The sequence below is a fragment of the Neoarius graeffei genome, chromosome 17 (assembly GCF_027579695.1).
Source record: "Neoarius graeffei isolate fNeoGra1 chromosome 17, fNeoGra1.pri, whole genome shotgun sequence".
Classification (NCBI taxonomy): Eukaryota; Metazoa; Chordata; class Actinopteri; order Siluriformes; family Ariidae; genus Neoarius; species Neoarius graeffei.
Genome location: NC_083585.1, coordinates 70,195,426 through 70,209,555, shown reverse-complemented (window position 1 = coordinate 70,209,555; position 14,130 = coordinate 70,195,426). Strand labels below are relative to the sequence as shown.

Below are 14,130 nucleotides of genomic sequence, written 5' to 3'. Positions count from 1 at the left end.
CCCAATTTCTTTCTTCCCTAATATAAATTGTTATTCACACTGAACCCCAACTGGTAGAGACAAGAAATAATTCTTGCCCATGCTGCTGTTCGTTAAATGGCCACCATCTTTGTTCTTAAAGTTGTCACCTGCTGTACAAGTGCGACAGCTAAGAGAAGCAAGAATATTCCTTTTCCCAACATCCCTAAAATACATGAATATTTCACATCAAACCCCATTGGCTATACAAAAGCACCTCCTCAATTTTTCTACTCTTTTGAAGGCCTGACTTTAATTTGCTGGTACACTTTCAAGTTGCCCCCAATATAAGACTCTGGTCTTGAGTCTCACCTATAGTTTTGCTCTTTTAAAGGTTTGCATCTTTAAATCGTTGGTCTAGTTGTAAGTTCTTGAAGAAATGGTCCGGTTCGGGATGCGGTTGTCCAGGATCCCACTCCTTGGTGGGTACAGGTTTTCGGTGAAATTGCAGCACCAAATCTGGGTGTGGTGGCAGTTCTGAGCCAAAAGAGTCCATTTTAGCAGGTCGGTACTCCTTCCTGGGCATGGTTCGGCTGGTTTCTTGGACTTCTGTGCTTCCGTTGGCGCTGCTCCTCCAATCCCAGGTGTTGGAGCTCACTGAAGACAGACGGACTATGGGATGATGAGGTGCGTGGGCATCAACAGTGACAATGCTGCATGAATCTCGCTCAGAAGGCATGCGGAAATATGGTGACTCAGTGCTTGAGGCAACACTTGATGTAGCACAAGATGAAGCTGTCTCGGAAGACTTTGGAGTGGACGTGACTTGCATGACCAGCGGCTTGTTTGGGAGACGAGGTGGCTCCGGGGTTGCTGCTGGTATCGGACCTTTTTCCATCATGGAAAGCCATTTCGCTCTAGTTGTAGCGCTTTTAGGAGATACGGGTGGCGGTTTGGAAGCTTCTTCTGGAATGTGAACCAATTGTGGAGCACCAGGTCTTTGGGGAATTGAGACTCTGGTGGTCATTGCTGCTGCTTGAACACTGGGATACAAGGAAGTGGACAAGTCCATGTCCAAGTTCTCCTTGGACTCTTCATTTGTTTCTTCTACTACATCAATTGAGCTGCCCTGTTGGCCGTCTTCCCTCAAGCTCAAAGTCCGCATTTCCAAAGATTTCTGTTTCCACTCAGATACCAGTTGCTTGGATGAAGGTACGTGGAATGTCATGTGTCGCTGCACAGGTTCTTCCAAACCATTTGCATTAGCGCTTGCTCTGGGAAGCGTGTTGCTAAAAGTCAGCATAGTCTCTTTACCCATTGGGTTTCTGGGTGCCAGGAGTTCCACGTCAGCACTGGCTCGTTTCAGACTACCCATTGAGGCTTTTTCACGGCGAACTTTGCGGTTTAGTCCAGCTACATCCACCGGCGTGGTGAGCTCGTCATTACTCTCAGATGCGTGTGCTTTCTGGTAGACGGAGTCATGGCCACGTTGTGTTAAAGCATGAAGAGCATCCTTCTGAGGTGGAACAGGCTTCTTCAGTATCCGAGGAGATGATTCCACTGAGGATTTGAAATTTCCAACAGCATAAAGTGCCTGAAAAGAGAGCAATGTTATGGTTATAATGAGATACTAATATTTCCCCTATGTTTTTCTGAGCATGAACATTTCCACTATGATTGCTTACAAGTTCACAAACGTACTTGGAAAACTTGAAGTTTTAGTAAAATAATCCAAAAGTCTGACATTATTATTACCCCATCTGTACCACCAAGACGACCAAAAAACAACAAAGAACAAAGTAAAATGAGAAAAAACAACAACCTTTTTGTCCTGTTTGCTGGATCTTCATGCGTTTTTGTTTTTTCCTTCAGTCCTCATATTTCACACGTTTATTACTGTATAATGATCAAATTATATGGGATTTTGGAAAAAAATCAATGATAAATAGTTGTAGAAATCCCTTCCATAAATAATTCAGCTCACACACCACACTGTTTACCCGAGTGTTTCTGCACACACCTTCTGACTAAACAGATTTTGACATTTAAAATCCTTCAGCTTTTTCATAAAACTGTTTTATTTTGTAGTTTCTAAAGTCTTTGGTCCAAATGAGTGACATATTTGTGGATTAAAGAGGTGAAATTCACAACAATAAAAAGAGAGTATTATTTGGACAAAAGGGGTTAAAAAAAGACATACAATGTATGACATGATGCATTAGAAAATATTTTCATGACACTAAATCAGGATGCATATTCTTCTTCTTCTTCTTCTTCTTCTTCTTCTTCATAAAAAGGGGGGTTCATCTTCAAGGGTTTTTCTGAAACAGGGCATTAATTGGAACATTTTAGGTAGAGTTCTATACAGAACCTTTAAGGGTCCCCCCCCAAAGCGTCAAACAAAAGACCCTAAATATGAATTTATTTTTTTTTTTCATTTCTTTTCCATTTCTGGGGTTCAAGAACATGCTAATAAAATTTAAAAAAAATCATACTAAATTAAAAATGAAATACATTCACAGTGAGTAAATTCACACCAGTTATTTTAATGTATAAATATACAGTCAGCTTCCTGTAGACTGTGGTTCTGTTTTTTGGTGCCAACAGAAGCAGCACTTTCAGATCTCTTTCATCTCCCTTTCACAGAAAAAAATAACAGCACATCAGAGAGAGAGAGAGAGAGAGAGAGAGAGAGCGAGAGAAGGAGAGAACTGTGAAATTGTTCCTGGTGATTCAGAGACTTTTCCAGAAGAGAAGTGTTATATTTAGCTCTTCCAGCAGACGGCTTAACAAACACAGCGAGAAGAAACAGAATAAAAAATGATGGTGCTCAGCTGCTGCCCCAGAATCACAGTGATGAGAAAGAGTGAGAGAAATCGAGTGAATAATTTAACCTCAAGTAAAATGGGGTAGTGCAGGTGCATAAAAAACACTGATCACCACATCCTTGACCAAGCAGTTCTTCTGAACATGATCTGTTATGAGTCATTTAATGCTTTTAGATCAGGTCATGTATAGTGTGTACCTCTGCTACACTGCTCAAATGTGTTTGGGATGCAGGGGTCAGCTGCCCTTACATCATTCATCTTCTTATGACTAGAAACAGACAAAACAAGCCTCGAACAGATGGAACTCAATAGAAACGACAAAAGCCTGCTGAACGACTATGTATAAGAATTTGCGAATACTATAAGTAAACATCCATGGCTTGAGATCTAACATTGGTGAGCTTGCTAACGTTTGTAATGAGAAAAAAAAAACACCTTCATAACTGTTGTGGAAACTTTCCTTGATTCAACTGTTGAAGATGGTGATGAATGTATAGCAATAGCAGGCTACAGTGTACCTCATTTGCTTCCGGAAAGACAGAACTCTAACATCTGGAGGTGGTATCACTGTGTATTGCTTAGAAGGAGTTGCCATTCACCATGACCCTCTCAAGGATCCAGAAGACCTGGACCTCATGTGGTTCTCAGTCACCTTACAATCTCAGAAGCTACTGATAGAAGCCTTATATAGACCACCCAGCACCGACAATGTCATCATTGACTATCTAGACTCAAATACTGCAAAAGATGGAAGAGTTTGGAGCATCTGTTCTTGTAACTCTTTACTTCACACCATCTTTTTAAGATCTATTAACTGACTTCACATTGCCAGTCTGGTTCTATTTATGTGATATTTAGATTGAACAGGTCTGGCAGTAATCATGCCTAGGTGAAACTGAACCCAATTATCAATTAAATTTGGTTAATGGATGACCAACTGGATAGAGGCTTCATCCACTCAAATGTGCGTATCTGGAACAGTCTTCCTGATCACACTGTTGGCAACATATCTATATCTGGCCTTGAGTCCTTTAAAGGACGTGCAAATGGATTTCTCCAAAATAGACCTTAAGTCCATCCATCCATCCATCCATCCATCCATCTATCCATCCATCCATTTTCTGCTGCTTATCCGGGTCTGGATCATGGGGGTAGCAGCCCAAGCAGAGCAGCCCAGACTTCCCTCTCCCCAGCCATCTCCACCAGCTCTTCCGGGGGAATACTGAGGCATTCCCAGGCCAGCCGAGAGATGTAATCTCTCCAGCATGTCCTGGGTCTGCCCTGGGGTCTTCTCCCGGTGGGGCATGCCCAGAGAACCTCCCCTGGGAGGCATCCAGGGGGTATCCTAACAAGGTGCCTGAACCACCTCAACTGACTCATTTTGATGTGGAGGAGCAGCAGTTCTACTTTGAGTCTCTCCTGAATGACCAAGCTTCTCACCCTGTCTCTAAGGGAGAGCCCAGCCACCCTGCAAAGAAAACTCATTTCAACTGCTTGTATCCACGATCTCATTCTTTCAGGTCACTACCCACAGCTCGTGACCATAGGTGAGGGTGGGAACATAGATGGACCAGTAAATTGAGAGCTTTGCCTTTTAGCTCAGCTCTCTCTTTACCACAACAGACCAGTTTAGCATCTGCATCTCTGCTGATGCTGCCCTGATTCCTCTGTCCAACTTCCGCTTCCCCCACCCTCACTCGTGAACAAGACCCCGAGATACTTAAACTCCTCCACTTGAGGTAGCAACTCACCTGGACCCGAAGTAGGCACTCTACCTGTTTCTGGCTGAGCGCCATGGTCATGCACTTGGAGGTGCTGATCCTTATCCCAGCCACTTCACACTCGGTTGCAAACCGTCCCAGCGCATGCTGTAGGTCACAGATTGATGAAGCCAACAGGACCACATCATCCACAAAATAGCAGAGACACGATCCTGATGCCACCAAACCAGACACCCTCTGCCCCTTGGCTGCACCTAGAAATTCTGTCCATAAAAGTTATGAACAGAACCGGTGACAAAGGGCAGTCCTGGTGGAGTCCCACATGCACCAGGAACCAGTCTGACTTACTGCCAGCAATGCAAACCAAACTCCTACTCTGGTCATGCAGGGTCTGAATGGCCTGCAGTAGTGGGCCCCGAACCCCATACTCCTGAAGCAGCCCCCACAGGGCACCATGAGGGTCATAAGAGTCATAAGCCTTCTCTAGGTCCACAAAACACATGTAGACCAGTTAGGCAAACTCCCATGCACCCTCCAGTACCCTTGCAAGGGTAAAGAGCTGGTCCAGTGTTCCACAACCAGGACAAAAACTATATTGTTCCTCCTGAATCCAAAGTTCAACTATCAACCAGAGTCTCCTCTCCAGCACCTCAGCATAGGCTTTCCTGGGGAGGCTGAGAAGTGTGATCCCCCTATAGTTGGAACACACTCTCCAGTCCCCCTTTTTAGAAAAGGGTACCACCACCCCAGTTTGCCAATCCAGAGGCACTATTCCCGACCTACAAGCAATGTTGAAGAGGTGTGTCAGCCAAGACAGCCCAACAACATCCAGCGCCTTCAGGAACTCAGGACAAATCTCATCCACCCCTGGAGCCTGGCCACAGAGGAGCTTTTTAACCACCTCAGCAACCTCAGCCCCTATGATGGGCGAGTCCTCCCAAGCACCCTCAGACTCTATGAGCTCCTTGGACAACATGAAAGTGAGATTGAGGAGATCCTTGAAGTATTCCTTCCACCACCAGACAATGTCCCCAACTGAGGTCAACAGCACTCCATCCCTACTGTAAACAGTAGGGACAGAGCACTGCTTCCCCTTCCTGAGCCGCGGTATGGCTTGCGAGAATCTCTTCAAGGCTGATTGAAAGTCGCTTTCCATGACCTCACCAAACTCCTCCCACACCTGAGTTTTTGCTTCAGTGGCCACCAGAGCTGCATTCTGCTTGGCCCGTCAGTATCCATCAGCTGCCTCTGGAGACCCACAGGCTAACCAAGCCCGATAGGACTCCTTCTTCAGCTTGATAGCTCCCCTCACCGCAGGTGTCCACCATCTGGTTCGGGGATTACCACCATGACAGGCACCAACAACCTTGCAGCCGCAGCTCTGCATGGCCGCCTCAGCAATGGAGGTATGGAAAATGGTCCATTCAGACTCAATGTCCCCATCCTCCCCTGGTATGCAGTTGAAGATCTGCCGGAGGTGGCAGTTGAAGATCTGACAGACAGGAGCCTCTGCCAAACGTTCCCAGCATACCCTCACTACATGTTTGGGCCTACCAGGTCTGTCCAGCCTCCTCCTCCACCATCTGATCCAATTCACCACCAGGTAGTAATCAGTTGACAGCGCTGCTCCTCTCTTCACCCGAGTATCCAAGACATATGGTCGTAGATCAGATTAAACAACTAAAAAGTCAATCATCAATCTACAGCCTAGGGTGTCCTTGTGGCACATGCACTTATGGGCACCCTTATGCTTGAACTTGGTATTTGTTAGGTACAGAAGTCCAGCAACAGAACACTGCTTGGGTTCAGATCAGGCAGGCCATTCCTCCCAGTCACACCCCTTCAGGTCTCACTGTCATTGCCCATGTGAGCATTGAAGTCCCCCAATAAAACAATGGAGTCCCCTCATGGTGCACTATCTAGTTCCCCACTCAAGGACTCCAAGAAGGCCGGGTACTCTGAACTACCATTTGGTACATCAGTGCAAATGTCAGAGACCGTTTCCTAACCTGAAGGTGTAGGGAAACTATCCTCTCATTTACTGGGGAGAACTCTGATGTTAACGCACTGAACTGGGGGGCTACGAATAGCCCCACCCTTCCCCGGCACCGCTCACCCTTGGCAACTCCAGCATGGAAGAGAGTCCAACCCCCCTCCAGGAAATTGGTTCCAGAGTCCAAGCTATGCATTGAGGTGAGCCCAACTATATCTAGTCGGTACCTCTCAACCTCACACACAAGCTCAGGCTCCTTCCCCACCAGAGAGGTGACATTCCTTGTCCTAAAAAACAGTTTTGTCAGCTGGGGATCAGTACGCCAAGGCCTCTGCCTTTGGCTGCCACCTGATCCACAATGCACCGGACCCTTACGGCACCTCCTGTGGGTGGTAGGTCCACAAGACAGTGGTTCCTTGTTGCTCATTCAGGCTGGGCCTGGCCAGGCCCCAAGGACATAGGCCCAGCCACCAGGCGCTTGCTGAACAGGTGCTCGCTGGTGAGCCCCTCCCCCAAGCCTGGCTCCAGGGTGAGGCCCCGGTATCCCTGGTCTGGACGAGGGCACTCAGATCCTTGCCCTTTCTCTCATAAGGGTCTTTCGAACCGCTCTTTGTCTGACCTCTCATCTAGGACCTGTTTGCCTTGGGAGACCCTACCAGGGGCAAATGCCCCTGACAACATAGCTTCTAGAATCACTGAGGCACTCAAACCGCTCCACCATGTTAAGGTGGCGATTCAAGGAGTGGTAGACCTTAAGTCATTGTTGTTTATTTTTTGTTTTAGCATATTGATTTCTTATTTTCTTATGGTTCTTGAGCTGCAGTGAACCATTTGATTGGCTCTGTGGGGAACCTCTTGCTGGGCAATTATTCACATATGCAAATTATATATTAAAAATTTATATATAAAATGAGAGAGAGAGGGAGGGGCATGGTAGTGTAGTGGTTAGCACTGTCACCTCACAGCAAAAAGGTTCTGGGTTTGAGCTTAGCGGCCGGCGAGGGCCTTTCTGTGTGGAGTTTGCATGTTCTCCCTGTGTCTGTGTGGCTTTCCTCCGGGTGCTCCAGTTTCCCCAACAGTCCAAAGACATGCAGGTTAGAATAACTTGTGGCTCTAAATTGACTGTAGGTGTGAATGCTTGTTTGTCTCTATGTGTCAGCCCTGTGATAACCTGGCAACTTGTCCAGGGTGTACCCCACCTCTCACCCATAGTCAGCTGGGATAGGCTCCAGTTCGCCCGTGACCCTGCACAGGATAAGTGGTTACAGATAATGGATGGATGAAAAAAAATTATATATGAGCCTGAGCCCATGTTTGAGCCCCTGTCCAGTCCAAAGTCCAAGTTCTGTCCAAAGCCTGAGCCCATGCTTGAGTCGCTGTCCAGTCCAGAGTCCAGGTCCTGTCCAGAGCCTGAGCCCAAGCCTCCACCTGAGCTGAGAACCTGGTGCCACATCTGCCCAGAATGGAGCGCTGATGGCACGGCATCCAGTGCCAGGCCCCCATCCCCAGGGTCACTGAAGATGGGTTTAAGCTCCCAGTTGCAGCTCTTTGGGGGGGTTCTGTCACTCCCGTGCGCATTGGCGCATGCAACAGATTTTCTCTCACGTGTTCTCTGAACAGCATGTGCAAAGAACTGACTCATGTGTGCTTGGAACAGCACGTGCCACGAATGACTAACACCTGCCTCAGATTCAGGCACAATCAGCGCGCTCATATAAGGACTCTGAGTACTCACGCACTTTGCAAAGTATTGCATAGCAAGTCACACATCACCAAGCCGTGTTATTCATGTTGTTCTCCTGGTTTCCTGATTCCTGTTCCGTGTTTTTGATGACGATATCGTTTAGCCTTGTGGCAATGGGGGTGTGGCCAACCGGCAGTTTGTGAATGGAGGGCGGGGTCAGGGAAGGTAAGTGGCTAAGTCATTACACCTGGTGTCAATTAATGTGTGTGTTGCATGTGTGGCTGAGTGAATTAAGCTGAAAAGCTAAAATAAAGAAAATAAAAGTGTGCGTATGTGAACATCAACTCTCGCCTGCCATGCTTCTGTGCTCCACCTACATCAGGAACTGTTACAGTGGTGCCAAAACCCAGGACGCACAGAAGGGAACCACCCCATGGAGTCCTCCCCATTCGAAGAGCTCATCCGTGCCCTTGCTACCGCCCAGCAGAACCAGCATCAAGTGCTGATGAATGAATGAATGAATGAATGAATCCTTTATTGTCATTAGTCACAAGTACCAGCGAAATTGGCCATCAACCTGTCCATACATATACACAAACATACAATTGACAGAGGGGGAGTAGACAGGACAGGAAGACAGGGATGGAAAGAAAAAATACAGAGTAACATGAGGAGAGGGGAGGAGAAAAAGCAACCCCCACACTATGCTCCTGTGGAGAGTACAGTGTGGGAACATTAAAAAAACACCTCAGCACATAAGCACAAAATAAGTACACTTTACAACATGAAAATTCGGGACTTGAGGGGTGAGGGGGTGAGGGGGGGCGATCAGGGGAGGGAGGAGGGGGCAGGGGGGGAGGTAACCCAGTGCAAGCAAGCAGCCGTCAGTTCCTGCAGCCATGATGGCGCTGGTCGCGCACCTGCTTGTCACACTGGGGGTAAAAAGCGGCAACCGTGGGAAGGAATGCAAGAGTGTCTCACTGCAGTAATCTTCAGAGGGAGTTGTTGTTCCAGCAACGGCCTTGACCAAGGCCAGTGCTGTCTGAGGGGGCCTAAAGCAGATAAGATTGGGATTGTTTGGTCTTGGGGCAAGTAGACGGATTCTTTTACACGACTACTCTGTTTGTTCATTCTGGTCTCCGAATCGATCCATTTTCCTTTGCAAAGCCAAAAGCTTCTCCATGATGTTATCCATGTTGTGGTTCAAATTCTGAATAGCCACAGTCTGAGTGCCGACAGCTCTGCCCACCGCTTCAATCATGTCGGGCAGCTTCATGGGGCTTTGAACAGCTGTCACCATTTTCTGATTTCCTCAATAAACCAGGGCACTGCCTAATCCAATCAGCAAAAGACCTGTAATCATGGTTCCGAATAGGTAGATGTCTTCAATGTTCTCCACAGAAAGAACCGCCAGGCACATGACCTGCCTCTTCTCCCATGCGTCCATCGTGTAGCCAGCTGCGAACGTTCCAGCAGGACAGGCCGGTTCCCCCGAACCCAGGCTTCTTGTCGAGAAAATTTTGTCAATTGCGTTGAGAGACCAATTTATCATTTCCATGATTTTTTAGTTTGGAGAGCAGTGCGGAGAGAGTCTCTCAAAAGTATAGACAGTGGACAGATGAGATGAGAGGAGCAAAGCAGAGAAGATAAGGGAGAGGAGAGGGAGAGAAATGTGACCGCCTTCCGTGAGAGCACGGAGAGAAAAAAAATCGCCCTCCAAAAGGAATAAGAGCAACACTTTGAAGCCTTGATGCTGGCCAAGCAGGAAGATCGCCAGGTGTTCCGGCATCTGCTCGTGTCAGCAGGGGCGTTGACCATCACCGCAGCCAGCACCCTCACAGAGATGGACCCGCAGGACGATCCGGAAGCATTCCTCGCCCTCTTCAAACAAGCAGCCAAGATGTGGGGGTGGCCACTGGAGCAGCGCATGGCGCGCCTCCTCCCGCTCCTGACTGACAAAGCGCACCTCGCAGCGCAGCAGCTCCCTGCTGACAGCCAACTGGTGTATGTGGACCTGAAGAAAGCCATCTTGCAGCAGGTCAGCCACTACCTGGAACAACATCACCAGTGCTTCCGGATGCTGGCATTGGAGGAGGTCGGCCGGCCATTTGCATTCAGCCAGGAACTCCAGGACACCTGATGGCAGTGGCTGAGGGTGGAAGATCGCAACACCTATGAGATCATTGATCTGGTGGCACTGGAACAGTTCATCTCTTGACTTCCGGAAGGAACGGTGGAATGGGTCCAGCGTCATTGCCTGGCATCACTAGAACGAGCCATTGAGCTGGCGGTGGACCATCTGGAGGTGGCTCCCAATGGCAGGCAGACGAGGTGTCTCTCCTTGCTTCTCCTCTCTCTTCTTCCCCTCTGAATCTCTTTCCCTTCCCCACCCTTTCCCCTACCACAGAGGCGGTAGCTGGCTCCACCCCAGCCAGCCCGTCGCACCCGTGGTGTCCTCCCATCTCCCTCTTCCGTGTCTGTGTTGTCTCCTCCTCAGGTGAGTGACTCCCATAACTCTGGTGCAGAGGGAAAGCCTGGGCCAGTGTGCTGGCATGGCGGGGAGTCAGAGCATCTCCAAAGTCAGTGATATTATTCATAAACATTGTATTAGTTTCCACTGTTATGCTGATGACACACAGTTGTATGTTTCTGCAAAACCAGATGAGAGACACCAGCTTAATAGAATTGAGGAGTGTGTAAAGGACATTAGACACTGGATGCTTATTAACTTCCTTCTGCTTAACTCTGACAAGACTGAAGTACTTGCACTCGGACCACATACAGCTAGAAGTAAGTTTTCTGATTACACAGTAACTCTGGATGGCCTTTCTGTTTCTTCACATGCAGCAGCAAAAGATCTCAGGGTGATTATTGACCCCAGTCTTTCATTCGAAACTCACTTTGATAACATTACCTGGATAGCTTTCTTTCATCTCAGAAATATTGCGAATATAAGAAATTTAATGTCACTACATGATGCAGAAAAACTAGTTCATGCTTTCGTTACCTCCAGGTTGGATTATTGTACAACCCCGATTCCAAAAAATTTGGGACAAAGTACAAATTGTAAATAAAAACAGAATGCAATAATTTACAAATCTCAAAAACTGATATTGTATTCACAATAGAACATAGACAACATATCAAATGTCAAAAGTGAGTGTGGCAGCGGGGGCATGGTCAAGCGCTGGTCTGTGACAGGGGGGCGGAGTCAGGGAAGGTAAGTGGCAGAATCACTACACCTGAGAGCAATTAACCTGTGTTTGTGTGTCTTCCCAGTGACTGTGCCCTACTTAAAGAGGGAGAGCAGAGAGCAGAGGAGCTCTTCCCCGAACCATACGCCAGTGTGTGTGTGTCTGTAAAATTCATTCATAGTTGTTAGACTGAAAAGTGTAGCAATAAAAACGGTATATCAACCTGAACTCTGTCCTGCCGTCTTCTGTGCTCCACCCTTGTGCAAGAACTTCACAGTGGTGCCGAAACCAGGGACTGGAGCGCAGACGCCGAACCACCCCATGGAGTCTTCCCCGTTCGCCGACCTGGTCCATGCCCTCGCCACGGCCCAGCAAAGCCAGCACCAGGTGCTAGTCATGCTCCTTAAGGAGCAGGAGCAGAGATTCGAGGCCCTGGTGTTGGCCCAGCAAGAAGATCGGGAGGCGTTCTGGCACCTCCTCGCGTCGGCGGGGTCCACCAGCGCTCCCACCGCGGGCCCGTCCCCCCCTCACCCTAACCAAGATGGGTCCGCAGGACGACCCCGAGGCATTTATCGCGCTCTTCGAGCAAGTGGCGGAGGCCTCGGGGTGGGCAATGGAGCAGCGCGCGGCGCGCCTCCTCCCTCTGCTAATGGGAGAGGCGCAGCTGGCCGTGCTACAGCTCCCCACCGACCGCCGGCTGGCTTACACGGACCTCTGCCAGGCCGTCCTCCAGCATGTGGGGCGCACGCCGGAGCAGCAGCGCCAGCGCTTCCATGCTTTGCACTTGGAGGAAGTCGGCCGGCCGTTAGCATTTGGCCAGCAACTCTGGGATGCCTGCTGGCGGTGGTTGAGGGCCGACAACCACGACGCCGAGGGGATCATCGACCAGGTGGTGCTGGAGCAATTCATCGCTCGCTTGCCAGCAGGAACTGCGGAGTGGGTCCAGTGCCACCGCCCGGCGTCGCCGGATCAGGCAGTCAAGCTGGCAGAGGACCATTTGGCAGCTATTCCGGCGGCAGGACAGCAGACAGCCTCTTCTCTTTTCTCTCTCTCTCCCCCTCCTCCTGCGTCCCGTCCTCGCCCTATTCCCCCACCGCGGAGGCAGGGGCCGGCACTACCCCAGCCAGCCTGCCGCACCCGCGGTGCCTTTCCATTTCTCCCTTCTGTGTCTGTCTCTCCCCCCCCTCAGGTGAGTGAGCCCCAGAACACCGGTGCAGAGAGGAAGCCCAGGCCGGTTTGCTGGCGCTGCGGGGAGCCGGGCCACCTCCAACAGCAGTGCACGGTAATGGAGGTGGGCGCGGTGGTTCGGATCCCCGACGCGCCAGAAGCTGCCCTCGATCGGGCCGGAGTGTATCGCATACCGGTGAGTATTCAAGGGGATAGATATCAGGCGTTGGTGGATTCCGGGTGTAATCAAACCTCAATTCACCAAAGCCTGGTGCAAAACGAGGCATTGGGGGGAGCACAAGGGGTGAAGGTGTTGTGTGTGCACGGGGATGTTCACAGCTACCCTTTGGTGTCGGTCCACATTTTTTTCCGAGGGGAAAAATTCATAGTAAAGGCGACGGTTAATCCTCGCCTCACCCACTCGATAATTTTGGGGACTGATTGGCCGGGATTCGGGGAGTTGATGAGCTGTTTAGTGGAGAGTGGATCCTGCCATACGTCAGCAGGGGGAGGTCCCAGTGTCGCCTTGGCGGGAGCAGCTGTCACAGAGCCGTCTACGTCACCTCCGCGTCAGAGTGAGGAGCCACAGGCTCCTCCTCTCTCTCTCTCTCAGGGAATCCCTCACAGATTTCCCATTAGAACAGTCGCGAGACAAGACTCTGCGGCATGCGTTTGACCAAGTGAGAGTAATCGATGGTCAAACGCTCCTGCCGAACGCCACCCCATCCTTCCCCTATTTTTCTATTATGAAAGATAGATTATACCGAGTGACGCAGGACACTCAGACAAAAGAGCAAGTCACGCAGCTTTTAATTCCAAAGAGACGCAGGGAATTGGTATTCCAGGAGGCTCACTTTAATCCCATGGCTGGACACTTAGGGCAGGATAAGACACTAGCCCGAATAATGGCCCGATTCTATTGGCCAGGGATTCACGGCGACGTTTGTAGGTGGTGTACAGCGTGCCGCGAATGCCAGTTAGTAAATCCAGCGGCCATTCCAAAAGCGCCCTTGTGCCCTCTACCATTAATCGAGACCCCATTTTAAAGAGTTGGGATGGATCTCGTTGGGCCATTAGATCGGTCAGCACGAGGGTACCGCTTTATATTAGTTCTGGTGGACTATGCAACGCGATACCCGGAAGCAGTGCCTCTGTGCAATATCTCAGCACGCAGTATTGCAGAGGCGCTCTTCCGTGTTATCTCCCGAGTTGGAATCCCGAAAGAGATTCTGACTGATCAAGGCACCATGTTTATGTCACGGACACTGCGCAAACTGTTTGGGTTATTGGGGATTAAGCCGATCCGCACCAGCGTGTATCACCCACAAACGGACAGTTTAGTTGAACGGTTCAACCACACCCTCAAGAATATAATTAAAAAATTCGTAAGTGAGGACGCACGTAATTGGGATAAGTGGCTTGAGCCCTTGCTGTTTTTAGTGCGAGAGGTCCCCCAAGCCTCCACAGGGTTCTCCCCATTCGAATTATTATATGGGCGTAAGCCGCGCAGCATCCTAGATGTGCTGCGGGAAAATTGGGAGGAGGGACCTTCACAAAGCAAAAACGAAATTCAATACGTTATGGA

The 14,130-nt window shown here is 49.4% G+C and overlaps 1 protein-coding gene across 1 annotated transcript in view; it reads right to left on the bottom strand.

Moving 5' to 3' along the window:
- Nucleotides 1-346: 346 nt before the first annotated feature.
- The window catches only part of plppr3a (phospholipid phosphatase related 3a), a 42,058-nt gene continuing 28,274 nt past the window's right edge, over nt 347-14,130 (bottom strand). Inside the window, exon 8 of the mRNA XM_060943450.1 lies at nt 347-1,552. Within this exon, the coding sequence (XP_060799433.1) occupies nt 347-1,552 (1,206 nt within the window). The remainder of the gene's footprint in view (nt 1,553-14,130) is intronic.